The 18,745-nt window shown below is 38.5% G+C and overlaps 1 protein-coding gene across 5 annotated transcripts in view; it reads left to right on the top strand.

The window, feature by feature from the left end:
- Nucleotides 1–11,189, top strand: part of si (sucrase-isomaltase) — a 244,673-nt gene extending 233,484 nt beyond the window's left edge. For all 5 annotated transcript variants that reach the window (XM_069896806.1, XM_069896805.1, XM_069896810.1 and 2 more), the window contains 3 exons: nt 1,159–1,208; nt 7,813–7,986; nt 10,542–11,189. In XM_069896806.1, the coding sequence (XP_069752907.1) occupies nt 1,159–1,208; nt 7,813–7,986; nt 10,542–10,619 (302 nt within the window). In that variant the 3' untranslated portion in view covers nt 10,620–11,189. The remainder of the gene's footprint in view (nt 1–1,158; nt 1,209–7,812; nt 7,987–10,541) is intronic.
- Nucleotides 11,190–18,745: the final 7,556 nt, after the last annotated feature.

Genomic DNA, 18,745 nt, shown 5'->3' with positions numbered 1-18,745 from the left:
AAACACGAACAGTGGAAGCCACTGATTAGTCACAACTCCTCACATTTCTGAGTACTAGAGAGGTTGACACTAGTTGATAGTCCTAAGGCCATCTTGTCCATTAACAGAGCTGGGTCAATAGACGGCATTCCTGATTTTCATACTTTGTTCAAATTCATTATCAACCAGATAAAACAGTTTATCCAGACTATAGTGCACACACAATACACAGCACATAATAATCGTGCACCTCAGAAATAATTTTCAGTTAGTGATATAAAAATTTAATATAACGGAACAAAATGTATGTAAAACTTTGGTTTGCATCTTTTGCCATATTCTAATTTTAAATTGTAGAGAAATTCTCTGGCGTAGCACAATATTTTTGTGCGCCAACCCAATGATTTTTATATAAAGTTCAATTTGCCAAAAATGATCAGTTCCTCTCTGTGGACATAGCACACTGCTGTGAATGCAACTTTAATCATTTAAAAAGAGAAATACAGCACGGTTACAGGCCCTTCCGGCCCACGAGGCTGCGCCACCCAGTTACGCTGCTAACCCATACATCATGGATCTTTGTTCCTGTGCATTTGTCATCTGTACGTATGAAGGTGACTGACCCTGAGCTGCAACTTTTAATGATTATGCATTCACCTTGTTTCACAATAATCTAGAATTTGCTTATGCCAGTTGATGCCACACAAGGAGATGATTATTATTGTCACAAGTTATTTATCAGTACAGGGAAATACAAATGACATTAATACGTAAGACATCAACTTTTACACTGAACTGGTAACAAAGCAACCCATTCTATGACTCCTTTGAACTGGACAAGTTTTGGAGATTATATTATCTTTGTAGGATCCATTAGTGGTTCCAGACCCACTTTCATTTGGAAAACCATCATAACTCACTTATGGCAGCTATGATTGTGAGTAATGGGTCCTTCATGCTTGTGAAAGAAGGGCAGTAGCTCATTGTCATTGTTTAGATGTCATCTGCAACACATCACTGATATATTGTTGAAGTTGTTCCAGTCATGCCCAATAACTTTATAATGGGGAAATCTTTGAATTTTAAAGAAAATCAGTGGTGCACATTTATCAATGCTATTTTTAAACTCTCATTTATACCTGATCTTAATTCTATCAATATTTTACTTCTACATTGCAGAGACTTTTGAACAAAATGAGTACTTCCTGGCTGAATTCACTGTTAATGAGGTATGTCACATGATTCCCTTCAGAATTTTTGATATTGTCTCAATGGCCTGGAAATACTATAGAATGGAAATACTTCTTTAAAAACCTTATGTTTGAAAGCCCCATTTAAGGGAATACATGTTAATTTCAAACATGTTTATTGATCCATTACTTTATAATGAATTATTACAGGTTTCATAATTCTGTGGACAATTTTTTATTATTTTATGAGGGTAATTGAGTAAATAAGGGTAATTTGCATGACGTACCATATAATTAGGTGGTCGTAAAGAGTTATTTTTGTACTCTCTCATACAAATTATTTAAGTAGACTGCATCACAATAATAATGTTTCAGCTTGGTGTTACTGATGTGTTTTTGTTTGTAGAAATATGTACAGCAAATTTTAGCTGATGTCTTTTGCACAGTGATTAATCCTCTCTGTAAATGTTAATTTGGCTGAAAGTTCAATAGCTCAGATCCCTTAGCTTACCAAATGGATATTTTACACCACCTTCAACCAAACATTTGCTTTTTTCTTGTATTTTGTTTCCAAAGCTAAAATACTCCCGCTAACAGCAAAGGAATAAATTTGGAGGAAAGGTGACCAAACTCGTTACACTGCAGCTGCAGATATCCTGCTTGACTTGTCAGTTTATCAGATTCCAAATCCCTTGTAAAAGACTGATAAAGAAAAAGATTAAATTATTTCATTTCGATGTGCAGCGAGTATTTGACAGAACTATTTCACACATTCTCCCATCCCTTACTCTAGTTCATCCTGGTCCTCTATTCATCCCCTCACTTTATGTCATGATCCTTTCTATTCCTGTGCATGCTTCTGTCTGTGTCTTTCAAGAAGTAGGGATCACAGTTTTAAAAAGGTATGTGAAAATCAGTGTTTTACCCAGAGAAGGTGAAATCAGAAACCAAAGGACATAAATCTGGGTTCAGTCGTTACCTGAGGAGTAAAGGTTTCTTTTCACACACATATGGAGATCTTATGGAATGGGCTGCCAGAAGTGGTTGAATAGGTACAACTGCAAGATTTATAAATAAAATTGGATAGATATGTGGATATGATAGGTTTAGAAGGATATGGGCCAAACTCAGGTAGGTGGATCTAGTGTGGATGGGACATTTTGGTCGGTGTCAGCAATTTGATCCAGAAGAATTTTTTCTATACTGTTTGATAATTTAATTTAGATATACAGCACGGTAGCAGGCCCCTTTGTCCCACAAGCTGCTGCCCAATTCACCTTCAAGCCCAGTACATTTTGAATGGTTGAAGGAAACTGGAGCGCTCAGAAGAAACCCATGCAGACGTGGGGAGAACATACCAACCCCTTACAGAGAGGGCTGGATTCAAGCCCGGGGTGCTGGCACTGGAAGACCAATGCATCAACCAATACGCTAATTGTGTCACCCTCTTAAGTTGGAGATGAGCCAAAAAAATTATTCTCTCTTTGGTAATGGACAATGAAAATTTTTATGGCATGGACAAAATGGTTCTTGCTAAGAAAATCAATGATATACAGACTTGAAGGGCCAAAAGGCATACTTCTGCAATTTCCCTGCATCTTTGAGTTACAGAATAACCTATTCCCTCTTCAGCAAAGAAGTCTTCTTCCCTTTACTACTATGCTGTCTATCCACAATGTGGAAATTTTTACCTTAAATAAATGCACAGTTAAAAATTCTGTTGCATAATAGTATCTACTGCAGATTTAATTTCTCCATCTTTATGCATATATTATGCTGACTTGATTGAAACATAAATTGTGTGGCAGAGAAAACTCTTGCTAATACCTTTGAGAGTGTTTTAGCAGGGAATTTATCTTGTTCACCCTGTGCTTTTGTGCTCTTGAATTGTCAGATTACACATATGACATCACAAACAACCCAGAGATACTTTTTTTCCTGAGGGTTGGTCATGCAAAAAATCAGTACTGAAGGAAGATAAATGTAAACAAAAAAAGAAATGGAAACATTCTCTGCAATGCAGAAAAAAATATTCATTAATAAATAATCTGCAAGGTATGAATCCTGAAACGAACTTCTGAATGAATTTGTTGTTTAGCAGTCTTACAATGAAGGGGTTGCAACTCTTCCTGAACCAATGGTATGAGTGTTGTGGCACCAATACCCCTTTCTGATGGCAGTAATGAGGACAGAGCATATCCTGGGTAGTGCGGATCCTCGATGATGTTTTCTGCTCTTCAACGTCAGTGTTTCGTGCAGATTTGCTTGATTTTAGAGAGAGTTTTGCCTGTGATGTATTGGCTATGTCCATGACCTTTCGCAGGGTTTTTCACTGAGGTATTTGTACCCCCATACTAGGCCATGATGCCGCTGGTCGGCAAATTGTCCATGACACATCTGTAGAAGTTTACCATGGTTTCTGATGTCATACCAAACCTCTGCAATGTCCTGAGGAAGTAGAGGCACTGACATACCTTCTTCATGAAGACATTAGATTTAAGATCTTTTTTTAAAATCACGAAAACAGAAAATGTTATACGAATCTGGGTTCTGCCTGCCGCAAGGCCAGTAGTGCCGTCCAATGCCCCTTACAGTAAGAGAAGCAAAAGAGAGTCACTTCAGAGTCTCTGAGAGTCCATGGATTTGCCTCTAGCACTCCTGTAGCCTGTTCAGCTGCACAGACTTCTGTTCCATGCTTTTGCCACCCAATCTCCAAATCCAAGCCTCCAATACCAGCAGGAGGCTCCGAGGCCTTCAGCACCCTCTTGAATCCCTGATTTGTTCTTATTTCCATGAGGCAGATTCAAGCAGCCCACAGCCTTTGCAGGTCCTTCAGCCGCTGAGCCCCTTGCTAGTTCAGTAACTCCCAAGAATTTAAATTTGATAACCCTCTCCACCTCTGGTTTTCCCTTCCTGAAGTCCACAATTGCCTCCTTGGTGTTTGTGATATTGAGTGCAAGATTGTCATTAGTACACCATTCAGCCAAGTTTTGATTCTGCCTCCTGTATGCTGAGTCAGCACCCCTTTTTATACAACCCACTAACATGGTAGAGTCAGCATATTTGTAGATAGTGTCATACCATGCCACACGGTAAAGCAAGTAGAGCAGGGGGGCCAAGAACGCAGCCCTGATGGAGATTGTGGAGGAAATATACTTACCATTTCTTTCTGATTGGGGACTAGAGGTAAAGAAATCCAGATCCAATTACACAGTCAAGCATTGAAGCCCAGGTCTTGGAGTTTTCTGATCAGTTTGGAGGAGATTGATAATGTTGAATGCCAAACTGCATTCGATAAAGAGCATCCTGATGTACGTGTCTTTGCTGTCCAGGTGTTCTGGAGTTTTGTGCAGAGCCAGTGAGATGACATCTGCCATAAGCCCCTTTCACACTTGCCAGTGATCCTAGGAATCATACGCCAAATTGAAGTGGAATTAAAGTAGAAAGTGTGAAAGAAAAATCTGCTCAATGCTGGCGTCAGATGACATCATCCCATGCTGGGGTTTGCTGGCCTTGACCTCTAGTACAATCCCCGGCATCTGCAAATGCTGGTGTTGAGATCATGCAAGTGTAAAATGGGCAATTGCATTGCAAGCACTTCCTATTAAAGATAGAACAGACCAAACACTGGGGATAAACCCTTGCAAGTGTGAAAGCATTCAGTGTCCCAGTTAGGAATGGTCTAGTGTAAAAGGTCAAACCCGCATTCCTATCCCGGGACACTGAATGGCCAATTTCTGGGACGCAAGTGTGAAAAGGGCTATAAACTTGTTGCTGCAGTAGACAAATTGAAATGGATCTTATTTGGAAAGGGGATTTCACAAGGATCAAGTTTTTCTACATTGCCCCATGCAATGTCCTTGCACTATTTAATGGAGTAATCACTTCTACTATAGAGAAGTTATTAGGAGCCACCAGTGGAGTTAAAAGCTAGAAAAGCAAATTTTTAGCTTTCAGTCAAGTGATTTATCCAGTTTTGATCTCATCATAGACATTTCAGTGGCTCCATGCAAGGTGCGGTTTGGCTGCCATGTGGCAATGAGCAAAAACCCTACTGACAAGAACCACTGGTTGCATAGAAAAAGCAAAGTGCCATGTATTAAAAACACATTGCCCAAGAAATTTGATTTAAAACAAAAACTCTGTTCCAATGACAACATATCTTAATACATTTTTAAGTGAAATTCAAACAGTTCTGCAAGTGATATTATTGGACAAATAAATCCACATCTGAGCAAAAACGTGAGAAATACAAATACATTTCCTCCTCAAAGTTAGAAAGATCTTGTCTCATCCATGGTGAGATATGTTGCAAAAACTCATCTAGTTTTATGGTATGACAATGCAACCTTCATATCTGGACATTAACAGGTCAACCTTCACAGGTCCAGCTGACGCACAGCTCCAGATCTATTCAATTACAACATTAAAGCTTCAAGAATAAAATGGAATAGATCCCAGGATCAATCCAGGCATTATATTCACACCCTGTCATTTAACCACCAGCCTTATCAAGCTTGCAATATTCTCTTTAAAACATCTGGGGACTGCTGTGTATACCAGAACCATCCCACTGACAAGCGAAATAGTGGCTGCACATAATTATTATCACAGATTCACTTCCTATAGCCTTGAAGCAAGACTCCTTTGCCACAAAGTCTGGGTACATCCTGTTAAACTGGGAAAACAGACCCAGTGAAAGGTCTGTGGCAATAGCATCCAAGCTGCAGAAAATAGCCCTGGAGAGTTAACACTGTTGTGATTACAATAAAGAAACGGGTTCATTTTAAAACAACTAGATTTATTAACTAAGTAAACAGCCCTAAGAACAGAACACACATGCCAGACCTCGTGATGAGGCATCCATCTTGAATCTACCCAAGATGCAACATTCTCCAGACGCTTCACTCTCTGATGACTTCTGGTGGTAGCACTCTTATCAGTACAACTCCTAAGGACTGCAATACAACCAAGGAAAGTTCTCAACTAACCAGCACTATTGCTTTGTAAATCAATCCTTCCTACTGTTAAAGGGTACTTGGAAAAAACACTGACAGCTTTGTGTGTGTGCACAAGTTTGTGTGTATGGATACAGGTAGGTCGATGGTACTTCAATATCAATCAGCAAGTGTCACTTACTAATTAATGGTGTTACTGACTAAAACTCAAAATCCTGAAGGCAATTACTGCAAGAATGGGTCCACAATAGTGGATGTGACCCAAAACGAGAGAGAAAATTACTTGTCTTTATTAGTACATATGGGTACATGGATGGGAGGGGTATGGATTGGGTGCAGGTCAATTGGTCTAGACAAAAATAATAGCCTGGCACAAACAAGATGGATCAAAGGGCCTGTTTCCATTTTATGGTTCCTGTATCTGCCTGTTGTATCAATGACAAAAAACATTGACCCATAAAATTATGGTTCTTGGAAACAGAGATGTGTCTAAACATCACGTTGTGGTGCACCATAATCCTGCTAAATGGGATTAGACAGAACAGACGCCAAAATTTTGAGCTGCCAGATCTATGAATCATTTACGTACATCACAAACAACAGGGCATCCATGAGGTGTTCTGTATTCAATAACAGGATGGCCTGGCTTATCACTCACTCTACCACTATAATTATGACAGAAGGCCATTCCTGGTTTGGAAAGAAAGGCAAAGTCTCCCCTAAAAATTGGGCACAAACAGAGCTGAAACTGCAGTACAGGCTGACACATTTGCTAAACTGCATGTTAAGTGGGTGCCAATTGATTCCATAATCAATCCATCAGATGAAAGCAATATAATCCTGCCAAGTTGCTAATGAAGCAAAATTAAAGAAAATACCAAGGCATTTGTACTTGCATTAACAAAAGACAACTAGGGATAGGTTAGGACCACACAAGAACAGAGGGAATTTATGTTGGAGTCAGAGGAAGTGAGCAAGGTATGAAATGCGGACTTTGCATTGGTGTTTTCCAAAGAGAGGGATATGTACGGCAACAGGAACCATCATGTGGCAAATGCTCACACATTAGGGCATTTTAAGATCAATGAAGAGGTGGTTGGTCTCTCTCCAGTTAGAATATATTTGTCTAGTATTCATCATACTGCCCCAAAGAGTTTCCAAATATCCAAACACCTGAAAATTTGTCTACTATCATGTTATCCCTGTCCATCCAAATCCCATAAATATATAAATTAGTACAACCATATTTTAAGTGCTCTTAGAATAAAAGATGATTTTTATTAGTGTCATTTACAACTCTCATTATTGATGGTACAAAAAATCTAATTTTGCAAGATGGCATTTCTGCCTGAGTTGCTACTGAGAGACAAAATAGCTCTGATTCTTGCACATCAATTGGGGCTTTTTTTTGCTTGGAGACCATCATTAATCTGTATAAAATTATTCCCAATGCATTTATTTATTCTTCATTCTACATAGTTTCTTGTTCTGTTCAATTTAGTTGCACTAAAATTATATTTATGGATATATTTTAACGTTACATTGTATAATTCTCTAATGACTAATCCTTCACAATCTTTTCTGGCCAGTTAAGTGATGTTAGGTGTCTTGGATCCATCTATTTGTGCTGGTCTGAGTTTTGGAACAATAATTGTGATTTTTCTGTTTTGTTTGTCCAATTACAGAACACACTGCAAACTAATATAGTGCACTTCCATCCGATGAGCACAGCAAACGAGTTGAAACTGGGATATCTTAATGTGTGGGGCATTGGGACTAAGGCACCAACTTCTGTCACCGTTAATTATCAAAATAGAAACCATTCTATCAGCAATTTTCAGTTTTCACCTCAGTCACAGGTAAGGAAGCAAAATTGCTACATGCTCATTCAGCATTTCATTCTGGATAAAATTATTTATATTTTAATGAACTGTTCCGGATATACTGATGAATTATCTACCACTATTTCTCTCTTGTTGGCATATGACTATATGCTTTTTAATCTTACAAAAGAGAGTAATTTCTGGTAAAAACAAAGCTGCTAAGATTCTCAGTTAACATGAATATGGAATTTCATTGAGATGTAAACAATTTTTTAAAATTGAACATCATTCATGAAAAAAATGTTTTCATGGCATTGTCTTCCCATTGTTGGAGTTCTGATGCAGGAAGGCAGACTTGCAAATTAGTGCAACTCAGAAGTGAAACACCATCTTTCTCTCTCCAAGATGCCGCCTGACCTTCTGAGTTTATTTTTGTATTTTATGATTTTTTTTACAAAAGTCAGTGTACCTGGTTACACTTGTTTAATTTTACTCCTATTGATATGATATCCTAAATTGGTAGCAAAATCTCAAAATTCACTATTCTCCAGTTAAATACAATTTAGTTGAATAACATGGACTTTCAGTAAATATACAGAATTCATACTGAATACTCCACCAGATATTTCTTCTATTTTTCTATCAGCTGCTTATTGAGAGCTTCAGTAAATCATTCCAACCAGCACTAGTATTTTTAAGGCAAAATTATCCTGTTATTTTGTTCTGTCAATTGAGTATATTAATTAATTTCTTCTAAACCATTTATTTGCACTGTTAGGATAGTGAAAATTCTCTTATGGATGACTAATTCTACAAAACTGTGTCATATGTTTAAATGTTATCACAGAAGATGGTTGTAAATTAACCTGCATCTCTGTATCACCCAACATCTGAACTAATAATGATTCACATTTCCTCTTGTGCTGAACCTTGAGTTCATGGACAGAGTCTGGTCAGTCTAGATGTATTTGAAAGGATTGTTAAGTTGACCATGGTTAGGTTTTTACAGGTTGTTGCTGATTCCACTACACATATTCAACTTGAATTTTTACTTTGTCCACTGTTGCGACACCATGAAGTTAGTACAAATCACTACTGCCTCTGATAGAAAATGCTACCACACTGTCCATCTATTCAGGACTACTTTTAGAACCTTTGAAACACAAAATGCAGTAACAAAGAGGGAGGAGGATTTATATATTACAGTACTGTGTTTACCCTGTGTGTAGGAAGAGAATGCACGGAGAGCTTATTAATGAGATAGTAAAAATAAAACCATTCCCATTTACCCCCATTGAACAAAGTTGATCAACATTGATTTGAATGCATTCACTTTCTTTGGTGGCGGGAGAATTCCTGATTTGTACGAATACTACATTTATTCTCATCTTTATTAACTACTGTTAACTAGAGTATCAAAATTAGTTTGAGAATCATCGTGGGAAAGAAAACAACATTTGAAACTAAAATAAACAATTCTAATATAAAACATTTTAAAAAGACGTTCTTGAAATCTCACAAAAGCTTTTTTAAATAGATGCATAAATCCATAATTTGCATAACGTACAGTGTATAACTATCAGGAACATACTATTTATGTTACAATAAATTTCTATTTAAAAAAAATCAACTTCGATGTATATTAATGGATAATAGATTTATGAGGTAAATCATGATTCCAGGTGCAGCCAACAATCAGGTTTTTGTGAGTGATATTTTATAAGAATCAGTTACCAATTAATTTCATTGTTTGCTTATTTATCTGAATCTTTGCAATTAGTTCAGCTTGTGTTAGAAATTTATTTTGGCGTATTTTAGCCCATAATATTGCTAGTTGAGAATGATAGAAGTTCATGACAGAACCCAGAGGATGAAGCATTGACTAACATTGAGCCAAGTTAGATTTCATTGAAATGTACGGACTTCTTGTGGGGTTGGATAAAATTGAGAAATCAGGAACCAGTGGTTCTAGTCTCATTTTGGGAAATTGAATCATGACAGAAAATACAGTGAATGACAATGTTCCAGGAAGTGGTATAAACATAGAGACCGAGAGGTAGAAGTAGATACATAATTCCTTAAAGATAGTGACACAATTGGGAGGATGAAGAAGACATTGCACTCTTGCCTTCATTGGCTGGGGCATTGAGTATTGGAGCTGGAATGTCATGGACAAGACTGTGTGATCACAGCAGGAATATTTTGTATATTTCTGGTCACCAGGCATGTTATTAAGTATGTGGTTAAGCTAGGGGTTAAAGAAAAGGATGGTGCCATCACTGGAGGGCTTGACATAGAAGAACTGAATGGGCTGGGATGTGTTCCTGGAATGAAAGAGGCTGAGGAGTGACCTTACAAAGGTTGCCTCCATTATTATGTGGGGATGTTCCAAATGTGATTTTGACAAAATAATCTCTTAAAATAATGATTGCATTGAAAAGTAAAAACAAAAATACTAACGTTTGATGTCTATTCTGCATTGTCACAATTCTATTGCTTTAATGGAAACTCAAAAACATATCCAATTATCACTCAAATAATAGGCTTTAGACTTTAAAAAGAACTAATCTCATTTTATTTCCCATTGGCAGGAACTCTCTATTCAAATGAAAGACAATGGATTCCATTTCAATGAATCAATCGCCATAATTTGGAAAACAGAACCATGAATACAATTTACTAAGCTTTAATACTATTGGCATATTGTTTTTTGAAGAATTTCCTGATTACCTTTTGATTAATAAAGACTTGGAAGTTTGTTAAGAAAGTAAACAGGAATAAAGTAGAGGGAGTACATAATTAAATAGGCAGGATTTTTTTTAATGATTGTAAATAAACTTTTTACAAGAAACTGCAGAGTTCTGAATGCTACTCAGGCTAGCACACAAACCAACTTCCCTTATTTTGATATTTGCCCTTCCCCCTCTGCCTTAGGAAAACAACCAACATACTAAAAGATGCATCCCACCTCTGTCACACTCATATCTCTCCCCCCCCCCCCCTTATTGGACAGAAGATACCCAAATTTGGTCGTACACCTCAAGAACAGTTTCTTGAACAGACTACTACTTGATAAGCATTATGCCTGCACTGTTTAATTTTACCTATCACTTTAGCATGTTTTATATTTACTCTTGTCCTACCCAGTGTACTATGTATAGGTTGACTTGCCTGGACAGCTCACAAAACGAAAATTTTTCACTGTATCTCGTACGTGGCAATAAACAATTCAATTTAAAGGACCTTTGAAATCTTGAGTTCATTTTCATGCCATTTTCACCAGAATTATTTTTATGGTTTCATCAAAACAAGTTGTAGACATTGTAGCAATGTTATAAGCTTGAAGTTGAAGGTATTTTGTTGACTGTGTTTGTGGGGGCGGGGGGGAGTGGTGGATGACAAATGTTCAGAGAAATTCAACTTTCTCTTCATGGCTTGCTTCTATAGAAATAAAGTGCTGCAGATATTTAACAGAAAGGATACCATCATGTAAACACAATTATACCAAGACCATGGTTAAAATTCATACATTTTAAAAGTCAAGGCACAAAAATCAGTTTACTGATTTCATCACATACGAGAAGAAATGCTGAATGCAGAACTTAGCACTAGATATGTTTTCAGGGAGAAAGTCTAAAGCATTATATTTATGAAATATAATTCAATGGAACATAGATGGTCCCTAAATGGTATTCTTAAATTCAAGTGCAGAAATCCCCAAAGGTCCAGATAAAGATTGGAGTGAAGATAGAAAATAACTTTGCTACAGGTAAATAGGATTCTGGATTTCACCAGTTATTGGCCAAAAGCAATCTGATATGAAGGATGCAAGAAGCATTGAAAAGATACAGAAATATTTGTGGGAAAGATGAGAGAAATTATAGTTATAAAAATGACAGAAATAGAATTTATTCATTCAAGCATTGGCGGTTTCTGCAAAGGTCACTGGAGCGCCACCCTGGCACCTCTGTTGGAGTGGGGGGGAAAAATACCAATCAGCACAAACGAATTCTCCTTCATTTTCCTGATAAATTTGTCCCCAAAACCCTTCCTCATTGAGCTTGGGCACGGGAGTGAAGCCCTCGATAGCTGGAAGCTTTGTCACGTTGAGAGCTGAAGCCACCACAACAATCAGCTTCGCCATGATGAGTCATCCCCACTGGGAGGAGGTGGTAGGCTGAGAGGAGTGCCAGCTGCTAATTGGGTGACCAAGCAGTCAATCAGAGCAAGGAGGGGATCATCTTATTCATGCTACTATAAGGTAACAGAGGAAAAAAAAAACTAATTAGAGGATTGTTCACCGAGTTGTAATGTGGAAATTATAAATTAGATTTGTGCTGGAATTACTCTCTGGCATCCCAGTAGGATCCACCCACATCAGTCAGAGGTCAGAGTTGAAGGGGGAGTAGTGTGGACCATGGAAGGAGCGAGACCGGCAGCATCCCTATTCTTGGCGGCAAGATGCAGAGAGAAAAAGTAAAACCGGAAGGAAGAAGTTTGACTACAGGGTTGAGCGGAAAAAGCAGAAGATGGTAAAGAGAGGCTCCCCGGATCCAGTGGTGAGTGTTGTAGGCTGGGCCGACACAAGTTCCTCTTATACTACTGGTAACATATTATAAAACTCATTTCAAGGGGAAAATAAATCAACAGTCAAACAGGAAATAAAAAACCTTGCTTTTAGTTTATGAAATTTGATTCACAGATGAGGTGGGGCAGGTAGGACTTAGATAATCCCTCTGATCTTCATACCACTGTACCACCACCTCTGGTTCCTTCCTGCCTGAGTACTGGAACATACTCTGATATTACAAGAGTGTACTACCTGCGTTCGTCACCCATGGTTCTGTGAATGAGACCATCAGGGTTTTGCTTAAATTTCTGTGGGAGTGATCGGATTCAAACAATAATCTCTACTTGTTTGCCCACAAGGAAGACTTTGTCAGGTCAATTAGGCTGGGAGGGACTTGGAGCTGTTTGAAAACAGATTCTACACTAATGATGGATGACCCTCCCAATAGTTTATTTTTCTGTTCTTGTGTTTATGATCCAATGATGTGACCATTTGGTCGATCTTGGAGTAAATGTAAAAGTTCCCCACGTAGTTGTTCTCCTGAGTCAGATCTGGTAAGATGATGCGAAACCAAGAAAATCTGCTAATGTTGGGGTTGACTGCATTACACAAAAGTGCTGGAGAAGTAAGTAAAGGCCAACCAACATTTCAGGAATCTTGGAAAACAGGTAGACTAAAGGGCCTATCTGATTGGCCTGGAGACTAGGTGGCGACTCGAGTCTCTGCGACGTCTCCTGGAGACTAGCCGGGTCTCCAGGGAGTCGCGGGAAATTCAAACATGTTCAGTTTTTTTGGAGACTTTTTCCAGTCTGTGACTGGGGAAACATCTCCAAGACCTGCTGGAGACGGAGCTGTGCAGCGGCAACGTCTCCCTGACACTGCTCGACTTGGAGACCACGTGACAGCGCATGCTGGCATCATTGAGACGCCTTCACTCCTGGTCCAAGTCACAGGTACAGCCCGGTCAAGGTCTTCATCATCTGGTACTTGTTCTTGCTGCTGCTCCTTGTACTGCTTTGGAAGAGGCCCCACCATCTTGTCTTGCCAGGGGACTGCTCCACCCCAGAGTAGTACTGGGTCAGGTACTCTCTCTGGTTCTTGGGAACAGACACCATGTTAGAAGGGAGAGAAGCATAAGAGGTAGATACAGGTGGGAGGGCAGAAGATAATAAGTGATGGGAGAAGGAAAGGGAAGGGGGTAGGGAACTGGAAGAAACAGACCAAGCGTTAGATGAAGAGAGAGAGACAATATTAACTTTCTTTCTTAAACAAGCTGAGGAGTGTGACAAGAATAACCTACAAGAGACTGATGGTGATAACAGTAAAAGTGACAAAAGCTATGTTTCACTTGCCTCTAGTTCAAATTTTCTAACCCAGTCCAAATACAATTCTGAAAGTACAAATGATGTTTCAAAGTCGGACTTAAATGCGGAAGAAATTGAAGAAAACTTATCCCTAATTAAACTTCACGGATGACAAACTTGGGTGTAAAGTATGTGCAAACTTAAGCAATCTGACACTTTTCACTTCTAAGGGTTTGAAGCTATCAAATGAATGGCAGATATACCAAGTATCTTATTATGGAGCCATTTGAAGTAAACGATTAAAGACTCTCAGAAAAAAAATTGTTTTACCACTATCAAGAGCTCACCCTGCTGCTCTACCTGTTGAAAATCGAGCTGGTGAAGATGCTCTTGGAAAATTATGTGACAACATGAATGTTTCACATCTAAAGGCAACTTGTTCAATTTTTCGTTCTGCACATTATTTAGCTCAGAATGACAGAATGTCTGATCATTGTGGCTTACTGGAACTTCAAAACAAAAAGTTGGAATTGGACTGCATTCCCTCACTAGTGCTACAGAGATCATTAATCATGTCTATTAATATGAAAAAGAAAAATTGCCAGCATGTCAAGCAGATAAATGGCAAAATTTCTGTTCTCATTGATGAATCAAGAACATGCTAATGTGAAAGTGATCCCCATAGAACAGTAAATGTGAAAAATAAGCTGTGTCCTGGACACCAAGTGGGCAGCTAGCAGTGTACCAAAATTTTGAACCATTGTGTCTTCACTTTGAAAAAGAAATGAAGGGTGAAACAAGATCTGGGAGTGACAGAAAACCCTATGAAGGTCTGTTGAAAACACATTGCATGAACTAGGTTTAACGTCAGAGTGTTTTTAGAAACATTCTACTGTGATTGTTTATGCAGACAAAGTGATCCAACAGAACGCAAGATCACTGCATGGACTGGAAGAACAACCTGATACAAAAACTCTAGAAGCTCAAAAGGGGAATTTTGGAAAATTACCTTAACAAGCAACAACAAAATTGTCTCCATTAATCATCTACAGTTTCTTACTAGCCTTATGAACAATTTGCAGCACGACTACATCCTTAAAAGGTTCTGAAACTTCTAAACCTCAAAGCAAGTATAAATCCCCGCTAAATGAAATGTGTCCTTGCCATCTAATTATGGAGAAACTGCATCATCATCTCTCAGTAAGAGGTTTAAGCTTTCTTCTTCCTTTGTAATAAATGCCTTCAGAGATTACGTGGAGGATCATGGACACTGCATCCTCTAAGATTTATGTCCATTACTGAGCTGTTCACGAGTACTGCTGAGTGCAAGAGGGATTCAGTCGTGAACTTGATAACAACAACACCACGCTCAAGAATTCTCATAAATCATATATCAACACTTATATTTATTAAACTACACAGACCTCCTCTAGTTCAATGGAGCCTTGAGCCATATGTCACATCATGGCTACAGTACCACAGATCAGCAGATGACAAGAGTTGCTTCAGACCCCCAAAACCATTATGCCTGACCCTTTGTGGAAATTATTGGGAAACCTCTCATTGGTGGCATTTGGTTAAGTAGGTACAGTACAACTCCGATTACCCAATATGTTCAGGACCAGGCCTATTTTAGATAAACTTTTTTTTCCCCCAGATAATTGGTCCATTTTAAAAACAGCCCAATATCATCAGAAAATCACTTGTAGCAGTGTTTAAACAACAATAAACAATGTGGTAAGGCTTTTTAAACATTAAAATAATGTTTAATTCCCACCAAAAAATTATGGCCACCAACGATTACTGACACTTCCCCACTGAGGCCCTGCTTGTGCTGGGAGCCTGAGGGTCCTGCACCTGCCCAGGAGCTTGAGGTTCCTGCTGCCATTGGGAGCCTAAGGCCCCTGGTCGGTTCGGCTTCAAAAAAAATTTTGGCTGAATGAGGATTCCTCTGGAATACATACATTTCTTTTATCTTGGTTTAGTGCTTGACACACACACACACACACACACACACACACACACACACACACACACACACACACACACACACACACACACACAGTGTGGGATTTGAACCTGGTCCCATTTGCTGATGCTGTAAACATGTCCTAGCTGCTATGTCAGCCAAGCCACCCTTAATACAGTGAATTTGACACTTCAATGAGAGGTATAAGGTTTTGCATATGCATTTTCAATCAAGTCTCTGTGAGTTACAGTCCTGTGTTTGAATCTGGCACTCTATCAGTCTGTGGAAGGACCCTTCCTGAATTATGCAAGCTTTTTCTCTTAGATCAGGAAAAAGGAGTGTCTTCCAGATTAGGAAATGACTTTGGAAAGTCAGTTCCATGTCGACATACATAAATCCTGGCATGTTATTGCATCCATAATACTTGTGTGATTGTCTCAGTGAAGATCGTGGTTGATCGCTGGTGTTGTATATGAAACAAAAGATGAGTCGCAAGACACTATCTTGAAATGATTTCTTTATATTCTAGAGTCACTTTAGGACCTGGCTTTCTAGTTATAGTGCCTTGCTGCCAAATTTGAAATCACTACACATCAACACAAAGGCCCTCTTTCAATATTTCTTGGCAGTTGCATTTTATTTCAAGATGCAAATTCATCTTTTCTGAAATGTTTCAAGTGCTTTCTAGATACTCACAGAACTGGTATGGCAGTTCACAAGTCTGGTGCATTTTCTTCCCCGTACCATCAAGAATTATCAGACGAAGCACATTATAAACCTTCGGAGTCAATTAATAAACTCTTATTGGGTTATGAAAATGATTGTGCATCAACTGAATTTAATGTGTAAATCTGGTCACTGACCAAAATAGGTTTTCTTTCATCTGGGTACTTTGCACAAAATCAAAATGTATTCTTTATGTTTCCTCATAATTATATACACACACACACATATATTGCATCATTTGGAGGATAAATGACCTTGAAAAAAAAGGCAGGCTTATTCTTATGGAGAAACATTTGCTGGCTTTTAAGGAAAATTTCAAAGCATGAGATAACCAGAGATTTTGAAGTGTGTATATTATTGTACTATATTCATCAAGGTCTACAAGCAGCAGTATGATGTCAACTAGATAATGTCATTTGGTAACATGTGATTGCATGATAAATATGGGGAGTGATATAACTATCATAGTTTTGGTACAGCTTGAGGCCATTTGGTCTGCTGATGCCAAATCTCAATCCTATCAGTTGCATCCCTTTGCTTTCCTCATAGCCCCACAAATAATGTTCTCAAATGCCATTCAGATTCCCTCTTGAAAAGCACCAATTGTTCTAGTTTTCAAACTTTACCATGGTGAATTCCAGATAAAAATAAAGTTGAGCAAAAAAAAACCTTGCATATCCCTTTCATCTCTTGCCAAAAATATTAAAGCTGTGCACCTTGCTGAAACTCCATCGTATTCATGCAAGGAGATTTGCTATAGGTCCTGAGCCAACTCAACCTTTATAGTATATGTGAACCCATTCATATGAAAGCAGTTGCTGTTAATATCTCAAGGAAGAACGGCAACAATAAATCATGTTATATTCCAATATCGAACAATCTTCATTTTGTAATTACTACACTTCAGGATTATTGCTGAAGATTTATATTTCAGTAATTCAGTATTTTTATTATTTATTTCAATTTTATTTTTAAGTGATTCTGATTCAGAAATATCAAATGGCTTAACTTTTAAAAACAACAGAAAGGAGTCTGTGAGTTTGCCATTTGTCAACTTTTCCTTAGCAATTTCATGGGAGGGGTTTAAGCAGATCAAATTGGTATTGTCCTGTTGGGAGCAATTTGTGCACATTTAACATCCAGACTAGATGGCAATCCATACTCAGCCAAATCCAGGCCACTATAACCAGGAGACTGCTACATTCACTGTGCATTAAATAAAACCTGTTGCAACACAGTGATGGTCTAAAAACTTGCTCTATGACAGAATTGTTTAGTTTTTTTTTCCAAATGTGTAATATTGAAATTGATATATCCATTTAGATAAACAGAAAAATCGGTAAGGAATTTCTTATGGAGCTTACCACCAAATCCCCATGATTCTGACTGGCAGAAATTGTTAAGGATTTGTAGATAATAGGCTATTATCTTTTTTTTGCCAATTATACAAGTGTGAAATTTTCTATTTACTACACAAGATGTACTTGAGATTCACTGTGAAATTACCAATTTGAGAGTAAATATTTTACCAGTTAACAAGGTGTGGTGAATGTCTGCCAAGCTGCCTGTCTCCCCTCTGGTGAGCCTTGCTGTACTAATATTGGCTGTGCCAATAAAGGAAACTCCCCTTGGATACAACTCTATTGTCTTTCATTATTGTACAATTAGTTTCTGCTAATAAAAGCCATGATTATTGTTTGACCACATCATCAACTGGCACTTCAATTTTATTAGCAGAAATGGATGCAGCACTCAGAGCCAGTCTACCCCAAGGCCCAGAGATATTTTCAACCACTGGATTGCTTATTTCGATTACTACATGGCTCGAAACAACGTGGTCAATGAGGCGATACAGTGGGGCCACATGAACTCTCTGCTGGGTCCCTTTCGCCATAACGCAAGGAGTTACCACTCTGCCTATAGGCCGGGAACGTCTGACTGCTTACTATGCAGGGCCACAGAATGTGGTGCTTGTTCAACACCAGTTGCTGACGAGACGTCAGAAACCCGGGGAAAGTGATGCTGCCGATGCACTGGATCTTGACTCACTGGCAAATGAATGTGATGTCAGGGCAGTCAATGTGCAACAACACTGCAATGCCTTGAAGCTGAATGCTTTAGTCAATGGGATTGACTCCAGTTACATCCAACAGAGGCTGCTGGAGGAGGAGCCCTTAACCTACGACCAGGCAGTCACTAGCCTTACAGTCCAGTGAAATGCTAGAA

Source organism: Narcine bancroftii, chromosome 9, assembly GCF_036971445.1.
Source record: "Narcine bancroftii isolate sNarBan1 chromosome 9, sNarBan1.hap1, whole genome shotgun sequence".
NCBI classification, from domain to species: Eukaryota; Metazoa; Chordata; class Chondrichthyes; order Torpediniformes; family Narcinidae; genus Narcine; species Narcine bancroftii.
This window is presented reverse-complemented; position numbering and strand designations above follow the sequence as displayed.